This window comes from Chamaea fasciata, unplaced genomic scaffold (genome assembly GCF_029207755.1).
Source record: "Chamaea fasciata isolate MVZ Bird 193981 ecotype frontalis unplaced genomic scaffold, bChaFas1.0.hap1 SCAF_1, whole genome shotgun sequence".
Lineage (NCBI taxonomy): Eukaryota > Metazoa > Chordata > Aves > Passeriformes > Sylviidae > Chamaea > Chamaea fasciata.
In genome coordinates this window covers 147,497,920-147,515,125 of record NW_027094086.1, presented here as the reverse complement: position 1 = coordinate 147,515,125, position 17,206 = coordinate 147,497,920, and the positions used below count along the sequence as shown (strand labels likewise).

Sequence of the window (17,206 nt, the reverse complement as noted above, 5' to 3'; positions counted from 1 at the left end):
AACTTGGCTGCTTTCTTCTGATGGCTGATGCTATCTTTTCCAGGCTTGTTGCAATCGCATGGTCTTACATGAACTTGTAGAAAAGTTACCCATGTCTTAAGGCCCAAATCCTTAAGATTTAAATAAAAAAATCTGAGGCTAACTAAAATTGATTTAAACAAGAACTTCCACACTCCTTAAATTGTTTAGTTGTAAGATATTAGAAAACATTTTTAAATACATGGATAAAAATTCATGGTTCGGGTTCAAGTCTTAAATAGCCCACCCTTAACACACACCCACATGCATTAATAGATATAAGTTAATTAACATGTAAATTCTGGGGCTTGCACTCTTTTATTACAGTGAATGATGTAGTATAGCAAGCAAGATAACTGGTCAGCCTAAGAGTATCCCAAGATTCATGCTTTTACCAGAGAAAGTGCATGGAGCCCAGGACACCTTGCATATCTTTCAACTTGATGTTTAAAAGCTGGAAGATAAATATAGGGTTTAATACTGGCCAGCAGTATTACAGGTCTTCTTGTCCCTGCCCTCATTGGTCTTCTTTGCTGGGATCAACCTTTTGTTTGGTTTGGCCATTTCAGCAACCCAGTTTGCAGCCCAGTCCACAAACTGGGGCAGCAGGCTGCACCACCACCTTCAGTTGGCTGTATTCTTCCATGGATGTAGCAACTCAACATGTGAAGGTCCTAGACACTTCCCACACCCCATCCCTTGGTTGAGAAGCAGCCACCAGGCTTGGAATTACAATGTAAATTATATTCTCTGGCCTAATCCAAGTGTACTAAGAGCAAAAATCCCTCTTTGACCTGTGTGACCTTCCAGCCAGATGTGCAGAGGACTCCCCCCTCCTGCCTAGTAATGGTAATCCCAAGTATTAACCAAGTGAAATTAAATTCCCTGACTGCTCACAAGCATCTCCTTACCATGGATTGCTCTGTAAGCACTTCCCAGACAAGCAGAGTTGGCTGTGTCGATGGTGAACACGGGCGCGTTGAACACGTCAGACAGGACCTGAGGAGCACCAAAGCATCCATGAAACACACAGGGAAAAGAAATCCTTCATCACTGCTCAGGAAAACAAGCAGCTGTCCCAAGACCCAGCCAAGCACTCAGGCAACCATGGAAACCCATGGAAAGAAGCACTGCAGGCAACAATGAGGCCTGAACTTGTCACACAACAGGGTACTGGTAATTCTGAGCTACAGGTGTAACTCTAACCAGGAAATAAAGTCCCATTTCTCTCCAGATCTCTTGGTTATGGTTCAGAGGAGCCCCAGTCCAAGTGTCATCCCTCAAAAGCTCACAGAATCAGCCCATGCTAAAGGCTTATGTCAGGGCAAGGAGACCTGCTCAGGAACCCACGACTGGAGCCTGTTTTCTTCCATCATGTTAAGGCTGATTCAAGTGGGAAGGAAAGAGAGAAGAACCAGTCATGGCTCCTCAGTTCTATGCTTGGATAAAAAAACCCCTTCAGCAATATGAAAGCACACTAAGCCCTTCTTCTTCATCGCCACCATTCACATCCTATTAGGATCAGTAGGGAGAGTGACACAGGAGCTGATTACAGAGTCTCTAAATTTACCAGTTTCCCTGTTTTTAAGGGAACCTTAGCTATGAAGATAAATTGAGATACTTGGCTTGAGTAATAAAAATAACATTTTACAGGCAAAGAATTTGTTATGGTATCCAACAGATATTAAAGTTATTCCACCATGCATCATTTTCATTGAAATCAACACCATAAACACCTCACATCCACTGAGTACATGTGCTCTTCCCCACAGTTTAGGTTTAGAAAAACAACACAGAGGGGGAAAAATTAAGACATATTTGGATAGGGACATAGGAGGTTCAGTAACTCTTTTCCAAAACCATTGTCAACAAATGCTTTCCATTTTGGTTTCATCACTTCTAGGACTGCAGGTGCCCCTCAGGCTGAGCAACGCAAGAAGAAGGAAACAATTCAGATATAACCTGTGCTGGTTTTATTATTTTGCCAAAGGGAAAAGTGTCTCACCTGACTTAAATCCATGCAATTGAGTCTAAAATAAAGCCAGAATGTCCAGCATTCCAAACCATTTGGATTAGTGCAAGGCAACCCTGATGCTGGAATTTATAACCCTGCTGTGGATGGACCCCAGGGCTTCATAAAAGATGACTAAGAAATTCAATCCATATCACCTATAGAAATATATAGTACATGAAAAGTTCTAAAGGATTTTTCTTTCTCTGAAATTTTTTGGAGAATCTTCAAATCAAAACCTTTGCAAATCACCGATTTTCATAATTTAAATGAAAGTGGCAGTTTGCTAACTAGAACCCAATGGAAGCCTGAGCTTATGCACTTAAAATACTGCCTTCTGGTAAGACAGAAAAGTCAGGATTGGCTAATTTCTTTTGCAAGCAAGCATTGAGCAACACATGAACTTCAGTGCTAGAGAACAAATGAAAAATCATGGTTATCTATTAAAAAGTCCTCTGGACATTATAAGGTCACAGAGCTCTGGTCCCACTGCCCATCCTGCCAGCCAATGTTACCACTTTGTTTCAACACATTCCCCATCTGCATCTTCACCTCTTCTCTAGTGGGCATTTCTTAAGTTTAAATTTTACAATGTTTTAGACAACAATTTTTTTTTTTTGCATTTCTGAAGAGCGTCATACGTTGCAGCTCTATACTGATTGCTAAGAAGTGCTGTAATACTACAAATAACATTTTAAAAAATTAACAAATAATTATTTTTACCACTATTATAAAACAAAAATTATTCAAAGTTCATATATTTGGTAAGTTATTTGGAACTGTGGTATCTCTTACAAATAATTTAAAAAGAAACTGTTAGAGGTTCTACTGCTTAAGATAATTTACTGTGTTCCATGTGGTCATTAATCAAGCACCACATGTGTTATAAAACGCTTCCTGGAACTGTGGAGAAAGTTGCCCTACGAAATTTTTTTTAACAGATTTTCCTAAGTTGTCTCCTTTGTGGTGTAAAATATAGGAGTTCCTGAACGTTGATTAATTAAATGATAGTCTTTTGTAGCCCTGGAACAAATTATCCAAAATTGACCATGATAAGGGTGGAAGCTGTTATTCTTTATGCAACTGATATGGTTTCTGAGGTTTTGATTAAATTAAAAAGAAAGATCCAATTAACCAGTGATTGAATTAAGTGAATGACACTGTATTGATCATATTATTTAAGGCATTTCTAATGAGTTTTAAAACCAGCTGAACTGTTATACGTGAAGAGCAAGCACCCCAGCCACCACTCTCCCAATCCCATGATTTTTCAGCTGTGTATATTACCAAATTACATATTTTAAGAACATTTGTTTCTCTGCCTTCATTCCACAGCAAGGAGATCCTCCTGGCACCCAAACTGGAAATACAGCTTTAAAAACAAACTCATCTGTGAGTCCAATCTTTCCTGATGCACCCTTGGCAGAATTACTCCTGTAAGCACCAATGTTTTAAGCAATTAACCAATCACTTAATTTCCCAATGTCACATTCTTAGGCAAAGTAACCAAAGCAGGTGAAGAGAAGTGACATCTGCAGGCAAAACATGCTAAATTTGCTGCTCCCCAATCAGCTGTACAACCAGCAGTTACACACACACGTGGCTTAGATGCCTTAGGAGAAAACAGCTTTTTGCTTTTTAGTTCTTCAACCTCCATTTAATCCAGCTCAGGTTTTGTGGAGCAGAGAATTGACTGCAATTGTCAAAGAGAATGGTGTGCAGCTGAGGCTGGAGAGGGTGGGAAGGGATTGGAAACCCCAGAAAACATTTCACCCTGTGTTCACTATCGCCAGTGATAAGACCTGGCCCAAGATTAGGACTTCTGGTGTACATGTCTACCTCCAGGACAGTGTTGGAGCCTGTGGTTAAAGCAGAGCTTGTCAAGGCAGCCCTTGGAGCCCAGAAAGCTCCTTGGATCACCCAGAGGGAGACATTTCCATTTGTTAAGTTAAAACACCATCCGTTTTCTCTGCACTGCAACAGACGGGATCTCCCCCGACTATCACAGGGTTGACAGATCATAAACAGACATCACATCACAGATGACTGGGTTTGGGCGGGATGAATCCCAATCCAGATGTCTCGCTCTGCGCTGTGGAAAGCCAGGTGAGAGGCCTCTCACCATTTGTGAGCGAGGCTGTGCCAAGTCTCAGTGGGCAGAAACAGAGAGCACATGGTTCCCTGCTCTCCAGAAGACGGATGAAGGATCTCACTCAGGCTGGATGAGCAGCAGTAGCAGCAAAAGAGGAGGTTGGGAAGAGAGAGGAACAACCCTAAAAATAGTGTAGCCTCCTCCCAACAAATGCTATAAAGTAATACAAAGGCAGGGGTTTGAGGATTTTATCAGTGTGATTGTTTGTTTGTTGTTTGTTGGGTTTTTGCAATGTTTAACATCATTGACACCACCATGTTTAATTCCCCTTCAGTTTAAAGAGACCAATGGTTCAACTTCAACCTGAACAATTAAAAAAAATAGGTATTATATAAGAAGTTTCTTTGTGATTTTTTTTCTGATTTATTTGATTTAAGTGATGAGACCTGAAAATCACCACTGTTTCAGATACCCATTCATAAAACCAGTCAAGTGTGAAAAAACTCTAAGTACAATGTAAAATTAGCACTGGGCTAAAGGTTTTCACTCTAAACCTAAATAAAAACCCCAAAGACCTGCAGCAAAATCACAATTCCATATCCACACCTTCCTGTGCAGCTGCAATGATTTGAATTCAGTACAGCAAAATAAAAATGGAGATGTAACTGCATGTTCAGCTCAAGATTTAATTTTCTACTTACCTGTAAGATCTTTTTATTGTGGGATGCACCACCGGTAGCCAAAATCCTTGTTCTAGGCACTGCAATGCAATAAAAAGTACAAATCAGACTGACAGTGCATATGGTCAAGATTTGTGCTACTGAACCAAGTACACTGAGAACAAGGGGGTGGGAGTCAGGGTTCTCTCCCTGTACCTCTAATTTACCTTCTGTAAAAAAGGAGATAACACTAATTACCCACTTTTCCAAGGCACATTGGAACACTTCCTTAGAAGAGGCAACATAAATATTGCAGAACTATTATTATTGTAGTGCTATCAATGTCAGGGAGATTTGCAAAGGAGATACAGAGTAAGAAAGGCAGTGTTATTATATTACAGCTCTGGTTTGAGGTCAGATTGGTTTGGCTCATAGCTGTATATATACAAACTGACAGATAACCTTTAAAATCAGCAGTATTTTCCAAACTTATCTCCTCATGACGTTCACAGTCAGAGTTCACTGAAACCTGGGCAATCCCTATGCGCTTGAATGACAAGGAAGTGTGTCAAAAAGCAATTAGAGATGGTCTAAATCACTTCACTAAAATAAAAAAAAAAAAAAAAAAAAAAAAACACCTGAATCTTCATCCAGTGCAAACCCATAGCTCTGGGGGAGTTAAAAAATACATCCCGTGCTCTCTAGGCTTAAAGAAAACCATCCTTTCTTCTACATTTCTGAATGTCTGCCTCACCATTTATTTGTGTGCATGCTCCTCTGGAGCACAGCATGCAACAAGCCACACATCTATCCATAATCACAATTCAGCAAGGCATTACGAATATAAATAGTCCGAATGGTCTCACTGAAGTTCTTCAAAGGCTTAAAACAAAATAAATGCATAAATACTTTGATACCACACATTAAAAAAACTAAATACTTAATTACCCTGATTTATGACAACAATAAGTGATACCATCATGTATACCCTCCCAAAAGGGAAATTTCACTGTAGTTATTGTTTTGTTATCTTAACTTCCTTTTTAATAAAAGCTAAAGATAATTTATTTCTCACAAGGCGAAGTTGGGCAACTTACACTGATGCCCTAAATAACTTATTGTCATTTATCCTTTCAAGTATCTTAATGACAAAAGCCCCGAAGACAGAATTAGAAATAATCAAAAGATGCAGCTCACCACACCATTTCCAGAACCCCATCTGGGTGCTCAGGTGGAGCCCAAGACCCAGACAAAGCATTGCATGGGGGACCCTATTTTACTGATAAATTTAATTTTATTTTCCTCTTTGGAGGATATTCAGTGATGCACAAATTGGGTTTTAAAAGCCATTAGGATCTCTGTCAATGTCAGTAAACAAATAAAACAAGCAGCAGAGTGATTCCTCAGGGAAAACAAGTTTCAATTATACCAACACAGAGTGACAGATTCCTGCCAAGATTATCACAACAACATAATAGCACAGAAGCCAGTGAAAAATAACTAGTAAGCCTCTGTTCCTAGAAACCAAACCAAACTCTAAATTATTTGCCTGGTAGTCACAATTCTGTCTTGCTAAACCTTGTTGCGAATATAAATTCTTTCAGAACTACCACATCCAACATGAAAACACCTCTTTTCAAAGAAAGATAGCAAGACAGGATGAGAAACAAACTAGCTACGCTCCCCAGAAGTTCAAACCAAAGAATAAGTCAGGCTTGCTCTCCAGTGCCTCTGGAAAGGGACTCAGCCCTCTGCTGGGCTCACACCATCAGGAAAGAACAGTGGGCAGCATAAAAGTGCCAAAGCCAAACAACAACCACCCCTGTGAGAACAGCAAACACATCTTAGCTCAGCAGCTTCCTGCACTGCCATCAGCATGCCAGCTCTCTGCCTCAGGGCTTCTGCTCCACAACTTCCCAAATTGTTTGCATTTGGAATCCAGCAGTAGATGGGAGACTTACTCCTTGCTAGGTCAGAACCTTCAGTTTTGGCTACATTATAAATTCATGCCGTCACTGTAATTCAAGCCACTTCTATATCAATAAGTTATCAGAAATAGAGGGGCAAATTTACAGTGCATTTGCTATGTGATACAGACCACACACACCCCACTATCAGCTGAGCTGGCTGTCTTCCAAGAGGCCAAACCAAATCCCAAGGCTGAAATTGTTTAGCATTCTGCTGTCTGCACACCCACCTTAATCCAGACTAATTCTTTTGTAGCAAAATACTACGAATTGTTTCAGAATATACCTAACTACTTGATAACAGAAACTAACTTAATTTACACTGTGAAGTTTCTAACACTGGTTGGGCAACTCACGTTCTAAACTGGATCCACTCATGAGTACAAACACACACAGACACACAGTAAAAGCACCCAAAAACCTATGCTGAAGCTACATGAAGGGCAAAACCATTCATTTTCCTTCTCTTTGTGTAAATAAGATGGCTCACTTCACTGAAACACATCCCAGCAGGTTACAGCCAAGTGAGCTTTAGCCATTGCTGTGGGATGACAGACTCTGAGCTGCTGCACAGGTAGGACTGATCCATCCAGGCCACATGAAAGAAAAATCTCAGGTGAATGTGGCTCTCTGCAAGTGGCCAGAGCAGAGATAACATCATCCCTCACTGAGTTTCAGTCACTTCTTACAGACAAGGATTAGGTCCCTAAAGAACTACTTGAATTTGCTGAATTTTAGGCTTACTTCTTATTTCAGCCTCTCTCCAGAGAATGAGGAAAATACATTGATCACTGATTTCAGGGATTGTCTTTTTAATGCCAATATTGTGTGCTTTACTGAACAGTGGACATTTGCTCTGAGATGTGTAATTGGATACATCTTATAAATAAATAAAGCAAGCCCATCATTTATGTATAAAAGGCATTAACAGAGACATTGCTCATCCATCACCAGCAGTGTTCTCAGCCAGCTGTGTTTGAATCTGTCAGGAGCTACCATCCATCCCCTACAGCGCTGCACAAAGAGAACTTCACAGTGTTACTAAAAAAAACCCCAACAACAACAATTGTAGCAAACATAATTCAGGAATTCAATTCTTTGACAGTTGAGAGAATCAGATTTAAACATCTTTTAATTAAAAGCTCTCTGCATAGTACCTAACCAACCAGTTTATTTCCTTCTTATTGAAAAACTAATTATTTTTAAGAGAGCTGATGCTGATTTTTAACCCTATGTAGAAAGTGCTTGGAGCTGCACATGGCACAGTGTTGTTCTGCCATAGGCACATCTTCTGGAGATCTGTTCTCTTCTGTGGAACGTGGTGACTGACCTAACAAAACAGAGTTAAAACAATGGTTCCCACTGGACAGGAGGAGGGAGGAAGACCCAAGTAAAGAAGTTTGTTTATGTGGGAGGTCTGAGCAAAAGGTGCTTTCCCACAGAAGGCTGAGAAGGCAGCACACTCTGTGCACGTTACTATGCACACAAAAATACTCATTGTGCCTTCCACAGAGATCCAGCAAGAACTGAGTGATGTCAAAGCTCATCTCCTGTCTCTTGCTTTCAGCCAGAATATTGTTTTCATTGAAAGGTACATAGGGAAAAGAAAAAAATCTGTCACTGAGAATAGAGGGAAATTACGATTATACATGTTCAGCATTGTCAGTGGTCCCAAAAAGACTGCAGTCCTGCATCACTGCATATTTACAAACACAGAGGAGGGGCAGGCACTGATCTCTGCTCTGTGGTGACAGGGACAGAACCTGAGGGAATGGCCTGAAGTTGTGTCAGGAGAGGTTTAGGTTGGATGTTAGAGAAAGGTTCTTCACCCAGAGGGTGGCTGGGCACTGGAACAGGTTCCCCAGTGTCACTGTAGGACACGAAAGAAAGACTCCAAATATTTCAGAAGGCAAAGAGCAAAGAAAAAGAAGGCTTTATTTTCTAGTTCTTACTAGCTTTTATAAGGTGTTCTGATACAGACTAAACATGATTGGTGAATAGGAACGACACCTCTCTAATTCCATTGGTTAACTAGAGAAAGAGCAAAACACCACCTGCAGAAAGATTGTTTTGAAAAAGGATAGTTGTTTGCCAAAATTGTTTTGAGAAGAAACTTTCTGAGAAATTTTTCCTTGGGAAAAGTTAGCAGCTGCTAGCAGGCTAAAAATCTCTCAGGCTCACACCCCAGGACAGTGGTCACAGCACCAAACTTGACAGAGCTCAAGAAGAGTTTGGACAACGTTCTCAAGGCACAGGGTGTGACTCTTGGAGATGTCCTGCACAGGACCAGGAGCTGGACTCAATGATCCTTGTGGGTCCCTTCCAACCGAGGGCATTCTATGATTCTATGATGATAGGTGTAGATATTAAGAAAAATAATTATATCAGCAAACTCACACCAGTCGCAGGGGTAACACTAATCATGATCACCAAAAGTCTTCTGCCACATCATTCGTGCAAGGAGACTGGAGGTAGAAATTCAGCCTCCTGTTCCACCAGGAGTGGGTCAGATCAGACAGGTAGCAGACCCAGATGCTGAAATTGGTGAGATGACTTCTGACCTCAGGGGTTTTGGATCTTGCTGTATTTCAACTGGACAGAAAGAGTGTGTCTGTGTCACTGTGTCACTACAGGATTTTGCTGGTTCATGCACCTCAAAGCTCAAAACCAGAATTTAACATTCCATTTTGAAGCTGAAAACCCTTCAACTTTTTCATGTAAATTTTCAGTGCTACCCACAGTGTACCCCGAACTCCAGGCACTCGCTGACTTTCAAAACTCTTAAAAGACAATTCCAAGAATTCGTCCAAGCAGCTTCATAACATCTTTCTCATCACCACTGAATCCATAAATAAAACAGAACAATAGAACATGTATTCAAAAAGCAGCTGATTATGCACATGAACCCATGCCAGTTATAGGCATGATTGCAAATAACTGCAATTTACAATTTGCAAGCAACAAGAAAAGCCCCTCCTTTATTTCTCTGATTAACTTCAAACACTATAATTTTTGGAAAAAAAATATTTGCTAGCTTTCCATTCAAGAAAAAAAAAAACAAAACAAAGCAAAAATATGTGGTTATTTTGTCCCATTTATCAAACAATATATTCCAAAATCATCTTCCTTGCTTATTAACTCTTCCAAAATTCATGCTAATTTTCATTATTCATATAAAAACACTAAAATTTAACTCTCGCTATGGCAAAAGATTTCTCTTATCTAAACTCTTTTAAATATGACGTTTTATGTCCCTGAGACTTTTAGGACTGGGTCCTAAACAGTATCTACATGAATGAAGCAAAAGTAACAGAAACTGGAATATCCTTTTTCTCCTTTTCCTTTTTTTTTTTTTTAAATTTTTTTTTTATTTAGAAAAATACAACTGCCCAAGTCAAAATCGTTCAAAAACTGTTTTTAGAAGTGTTTCTGACTTTCAGTTTGAAGCATCAGCTAATTTATTACTGGCACAAGCAAGCCAGGTTTGCCATAGAGGATGGTTGCTTTCTAATTGGCAAGTGAAGAAGTTTTCACATATTTTGTAACATCCTTTAATTTCACTGAGAGCTGCTCAAATGTTTGTCAGGAATTTTCCAGACACAAAATTTAGTCTTATTTTTTTTCAATGGAGTGCCTGGGGAAGGAAAACAACTTTTACAGAGAGAATTGATCATCCGCCTCTAAGGCCACTGTAGCAGAGCTACCATTAAATCAGCTGTAATTCAACAGAAGGGAAAAAAAGCCTGGATTTTCTCATCAGCAATGACAAATATGCCTAATATTCTCAACATTTATGCTACTTACATAGATAAATTCTCTACAATGATGTGGGGGAGACCAGGCGTGATTCTTCTTGTTCACACTGCTGCAAGGCAAGAATAACACCACTATAATGAGCGGAGGAGCAACGACTAAGTTGAAACAGAGCAGGAGCACTTTAGGATCCAAGGCTCATGTACCACTGATAGTCACAGGCCACCTTATCTTCTCAAGAGACTGTTCTTCATGAAGATGTCAAATTTGGCTTTCCTAAGACCTCATTTCCAACAAGACAAAACTTAGGATTTCAGAACCTGAAGCTTGAAGACACCAAATCACCTTATTGAAAATCCTCCTAGTCTAGCTCAGCTCAGAGATCAACTTAAAATTTAATGTTGACTCAAAGCCTTCTCCTTCTTGATGGATTTCAGGAAGAAATAAACAAAGAAAAACATGCACATAAATTATCTCTTAACAGCAGTTTATAGTACTGCAGATCACCCCCCTCCCCCCAAAAAAACCCATCACCACAGCCCAAGAGGTACTACAGAGGAAACAAAATACTCAAGATACAATTCCACTTCATTGACTGCAGCAGAATTATACTGCAGGGAAAATTTTGGTACATGAGTGGTAAAGACTTCTTTGGGAACAAGCAGATCAATAGTCATAACATTGTTATAACATATACATTGACACGCTCGCAACAAGGCTTCTGAAATATTTGCACTTCTTGTAGAAAAACTGCAGAGCTGCAATTGCTTATCAATTCACAGTGATTTTTTAAATTTTTTTTTTTTTTTTTAGACACAGACCTCTATTTGACAGAATATTGTGATGAAGCCTGGGACAAATTCCAAAGGTATTAAAAAAAAAAATCCACAACTCAGCACTAGAGCTTACAGCAAGGGGGGGGGAGGGAAAAGCAGCAGATTCAGACAAATAGTTTTTGCAGATAAAGGCTGAATATTTTGGAAAAATATTTCTCTGAAGCTTTTAAGGAAAGAGGTCGAAGAAATGGCAGAGAGGTTGGAACTAGATGATTTTTAAACCCAAATCACTTTGACCACTTTCAACCCAAACCCTTCTGTGATTCTATGAACACTTAAAATCCTTTTGGTCAACGCTGAAAATGTATTGGGGGAAGTCCTCTCCTGAAGACATTATTACTAGAAGCAACTTAATGAACTTTGCTATCTCTTGCTCATCTAATTTCTAGTTTCTGAATCAATTCATTAAAGAAAAAATAAGTAGCAGATTTCATGAAGTACGATAAAAAGGATTCATGTACCAATGTAACTGCTTACATCAAGTTTAACTTTTTTTATTTTTTGGCAGTTTTCCACTTTTGTTACCCAAAGTCTGGATATTATAATAATTGTGTGTTGGGGAAAAATACTAATAACCACAAAAACTATTTAGCAGTTGTTCAAATATCTACGTAGTAGCCAAGGCTCCAATTAAAGGCTTAATCTACAAAGAACAACTTGCTTTGATTTACCCTATGTTGCCACAATTATTCATAAGACTCTTGGCAACACCTCTGCCTTCACCTTCCACTTCAGAATTCCTGTCGTTCAGCAAATGAACAAGAGATCTGCAACCAATGTGACAAACTAACTGATTCTCAAAAAATGTTCTGAAGCAGGTGGTACCAGTTTGAAAACAAAACCTAGAGGAGATGCCAACCAGGCATTTTAAATCTGGCCATCACATCCAGTTTTTTAATAACATACCTGCAGACAGCTCCAAAATAGTAAAAGATCAAAGTGGACCATTTGCTTAAACAAGATCACACGACTTCCACACAGTGATCCCAGAGTCCAGACCTGTAATCACTGAACTACAGTGACCTTAGAAAGACATGGAACCTCAGCTAAAGTGACTGAGAATTTACTGTGTCTACTGACTGTTTTCATGTTTAATACATTTAAATAGTTGCACTCTTCCCATAATTTATATTTTTATTCTTTAAACATCCAGTCACTCGACCTTTGTGGCTTTAGCCTTCCAGATAAAACATAATTATTAAAATTAGGTTTCCCCTTCATATGCTGGCACTTTACAGACCACAGTTAAATTACATCTTGTATTTCTTTTTAGTAAGCTAAGGATATTATGTTCTGCCACTCGTTAAAAGGCATAATTTCAAGACCACAAACCACTGATGCTTAGTGCTGCTGGTCTAATACTACTGCCTCGCAGAAATGTCTTCACCTCTGAAACCACTCTCGAAAAAAAGAGCAGAGTTGGTAAGAGCACTAAAAATGTCTGTCCCAGAAGTGTCTGACTGCATGTTGTCAATTTGCCTACCCAGATATTTACCAGTTTATAAAAACTCCTGATAAATCACAGAGGAGCTTGCACTGGAAAACTGCCTGGGAGAACTTTTTGGAGGGAATGTTCTGGCTCTGAATGTCTGTAGCTCCAGCAGACACATGCCCTGCAGTGCCATGTGAGAGGAGGTCAGGTGTCCTGTGGTCCCCAGGGCTTTGGAGAGCTCTGCACTGAGCTACATTCCAGTGCCTCTGGCAACCCTGACAATTCCTGCTGCTCAGTTCCCAGGCTGAGGTGAGACATTCACCCAGAGACAGGCACATGCCAGATATGGTCGAAAATTAGTTTTAATTAAAAGGTCACTGCTACCTTAGGCATTGTCCACTGACTGAAACCAAATTCTTTCAATGTGCTCTGTAGGCAGCACTGAAGCACAGTTCAGTATCTCCTGAAAGTATTCTGACATGTGAGAAACTTCTGCTTGAAACTCAGCAAAATGCACACCCTCCCTGCTTATCACAATTCTGATGAGTATAAGTACCACATGTGGCTTTACAGATCCCACATCAGTAAATAATGCTTGTTACTGAGTTATTGAGGAAGACAAAAACCACCGTTCTTAACAAAGATTTGTCCTCACACACCAATATTCAGCCTTCCAAATCTTCTAAGGGAATAGAAAATTACATTGGCAAATCAACATATGACACCATCCACTGAAGGTTAAAATGAGAAAAGCAAGCAAGGAGATAAATGAGCCACCCAAGGTCACACAAAATCAGAAGAACAACCAAGAATAGAACAAAGGCCTTTTCATTACTTAGATCACAAATGCATTCGATTCTGCCTTAGTTAATCTGCAGAGTATGAGCATCAGTAGCAAGACATGTCCACAGGAGAAAATATAATAATAATGAGCTGCAAGTTCAGCATTACTTAAAGCCACAGGATATAATTAAAAGGCACAGGGTGCAATGACCTGACCTTGAATGCCACCCAAGTGATGAGAAAAAAAGAACATGCTATCGAGTATTTTGATTCTAGAGAAACCCAAAACACAACAAACCTGGGGGAAAAATCAGGTTTGGATCTAGATTTGCAAAGCAGATCTCTACCAGATCTCAGGTCTGCTCTGCTTCCCTCCACACCAGCCTTTGTGTCTTACCAACAACAGCAATAAAAGCATCTGGAAATCCAACAGCGTCAAGCCCATGTAATATTTTATTTTTGCAAAGGATAAGCCTGATAAAAGACAGGAAAGAACTCCCAAAACAAGGTAATTTCAGTGCTTTCCTTAAACATTTTTTCAAAAGAATTATTACAACTATTTTGGCATCCACAAATATTGCCTGTAGCTTTTCATCTCCTAATCCAGCAAGACTGGTTTCTGTTCATTCAGTGCCTGGTGAAGAATTTTTCTTCTTGATTTTTCCCTTTCATACCTCCTACTCCTCTCAACAGAAATAACCTACAGGTTGAAAAGTACTTCACCAGAAAAAAATTAATTGATAGGGGGGTGTAACGGCTCACCAAACACTAGCTGAGGTAGCAGAAAATCTGTTTATTTTGTTTGTTCAGTTAAGTTCTATATATCAAGAAGAGAAGAAAATAAACTATACCAGACCTACTCACAGGAAAAAATCACGCTGACCTGCTCTATGTGACTGTGCTGAGTTACTTCACTCCTCTGAACTCATTCTTTCTGTACCTAAAGAACAGAGCACTGGGGACCACTTGTACCAGTTGGGTCTCTGAGCAGCACTAAAGCCTTCTGTTATTAATAAACCTCCTCCTTTCCAAGTGGATTATTTATAAATGAATTGTGTGACCTCTGGCAGGCTAGAACTAAACAGAGAATACAGTTTGTTCCCCTTTAACTGAAAAACAAAGGCTATGGAAAGATGAATAGAGAGAAGCAATTAATATTTCCTAATAATTGTCACAGTGAATGGGAGAACTGCTACGTTTCTGAGGGTTTCTGCACAGAAAGGTTCCAGGTAACTATTCATTCACGGGGCTGGGTTCATGTAAATCAGATGTTGTTGCCAGGCAACTATAGGTGCTAAGGAATGAAATACAGTCTGCAGAAACCTAATAGCCTGGAGAGAAAAAGGACTACAATCAGAGATTTATGGCATATATAAAAGGAAAAGAGTCATTCTCCCACACACAAAGAACACAGATACTTTATTATCAATGTCTTTAGCATGTTTTTCTATGGCATAATTAAGCAATAAAATTCCTACTACACCCCAAATCAAACAAGAAAATTCTTTTTTTTTTCTTTTTTTTTTTAATGTTTTTGTCATTAAGCTTTCTAGAACTAGATCTTGAGAAATTAGCTACCAAGACAAAAGGTAAAATTTAACCCAAAGATCTTTCTTTTGCCCAAGAAAAGTGTTGAGTATACAGACAGCACTGCAACTGCCAATCAGCTTTACACTTTACCTTCTTATGTTTTTATACCATTCTCATTAACATAGCATCTGATCATCAGAAATTCTCTTTAAGCTTATTAAGATTTTAAAATATTTTTAGCAAGTTAATTAGAATACATTAACAGAGCTCATCTGTGTTCACCCATCATGCATATTTTATTTCATTCAGGCAAATTGCTTTTAAATGAAATATTAGATCTAGGAAGGGTACACTGTTGGGTACTGAACAATACAACCCCTCAGTACAAAGATAGTCACTCACACACCCTAATAGCTTCATGCCACTGAAAAGTGGGAACTTTCTGATGACAAAGGGCTTTTAAAAATTCCTATTCTTATTACGATCCCCTGCAGCTGTGTTGTGCATACATGGCGTATCATCCTTGTACCTGAACCGTGCTCTGCTGCCCTCATGTTCCCATACAATCAATAAAAGTTAAAGACTAAGAGCCCATTGCAATGGGAACCAAAGGTCCAGCTAAGGAGAAGGAGAGGACATTTTCAGCCTCTCACACTGTAATTCCAAGGCTTTTACAAAGTCACATTTGGTGCGTTTGTTTTTCTCCTGCTGATGGCGTGTGAGGATATCACTTGATCTGAAGTCAGGAGCCATAATAAAAGCTCTGGCATGGTGTGGCACGGGTTTCTGACAGGCAGGGGTGAACATAGGTTTGGCAGAACAACAGGAACAGCTCACAAGGGATGAACCTGAAACACCCTTTGCTTTAGCAATCATTGTAAATGCCTCCCTCTAATGTGCACTCAATGTCACAAAGTATAATTAAATAATCATTTCTGAGGGAAAAGGAGACAACAAAAATTACCTTGGCATATTTTTGGCATGTCGCTTGCAGAATTTTACTCAAGTCAGATGAAGTTCATCACTGGCCACTTAAATTTCGCCACAGTTCTACTAATAATACGATGTTCCTCAAGCTCCTGATAAACTTTCACTCAGTCCACCCAAATAAGACATCTTTGAAATTATTCCTTCATGGCCCAAATACTTCCTATCTGAGGAAGGATGGAAAATCACAATAATTTCACCACCAGTTCTCAAGTTAAGTAGTTACTTTTAGAGATCTGCAAAAATATAAGGATAAACAAAGTTTGCCAACCTCATGCTTGATTCAGATTTTGCACTCTCACTGCATTTCAATTAACCTGCCACAGATTGCAGAGATGACATATTTGATTCAGATAGTAAAGAAAACACTCATAAAAAACCAACAGGTCTGAATCCTTTGATGAGTGATCATACAAACTATATCAAAAATCACATTTAAGTCTCAGTCACCACACATTTCATGATCTGCATCATTAACACTGTCTGGTTTGAGGGATTTTGATAATCTCTTTGACAATCTATAGCAGTTCTTTCTCTCCAAAGCACTGATGCCTTTTAACCAATGATCATTATTTAGGTATGCTTTGTGCCTGCAGCCTTCCCTGAGATGTTAATCTCCAGAATTCAAGAGGCTGCTCTTTATAAACTGCTGTCATACTCCCCATGTTTTCTTCCACCGATGAACCCCCAAATCAGGCGTGTTTCATTTAGCATTTGGCTGAACACACCAGCCATGCTGACAAGGGGATGATTTAAGCACAGCTGAGCAATCCTATGGAAAGTTCTTCCAAAGGCCAAGAAAAGAGAACTGTATCAATGGATGTAGTCCCTTTTCTCTGGATAAATCACTATCGATTGCACTGAATCCAAACCCACCCTGCCATAACCTTTTCCTCCTTTTTTCTACATTTATTAATCAACTCACACATCAAAAGCATAAGCTGCAGTCTGCACTTTTTTCTCAAGCTTGACCAGAGAGAAGTTTTATGTTTTAAAGGAATTCTCAGCCTTTGACAGCTGGAGAAGAGATTACACCTCCCTGCCACAGAGCTGGAGTCCAGCAGCTGCCTTGGCCACAGGGATCAGCTGGGATCTCCCTCCAGACCTCTCTGCATGCTGAGTAACAAGCCACACAATC

General features: G+C 39.5%; 1 protein-coding gene across 1 annotated transcript in view; it reads right to left on the bottom strand.

Moving 5' to 3' along the window:
- The window catches only part of XYLB (xylulokinase), an 81,676-nt gene that overhangs the window by 9,833 nt on the left and 54,637 nt on the right, over nucleotides 1-17,206 (bottom strand). The window contains exons 16-17 of the mRNA XM_066195862.1: nucleotides 4,823-4,881; nucleotides 930-1,017 (exon numbers count right to left, since the gene is read on the bottom strand). Of these exons, the coding sequence (XP_066051959.1) occupies nucleotides 930-1,017; nucleotides 4,823-4,881 (147 nt within the window). The remainder of the gene's footprint in view (nucleotides 1-929; nucleotides 1,018-4,822; nucleotides 4,882-17,206) is intronic.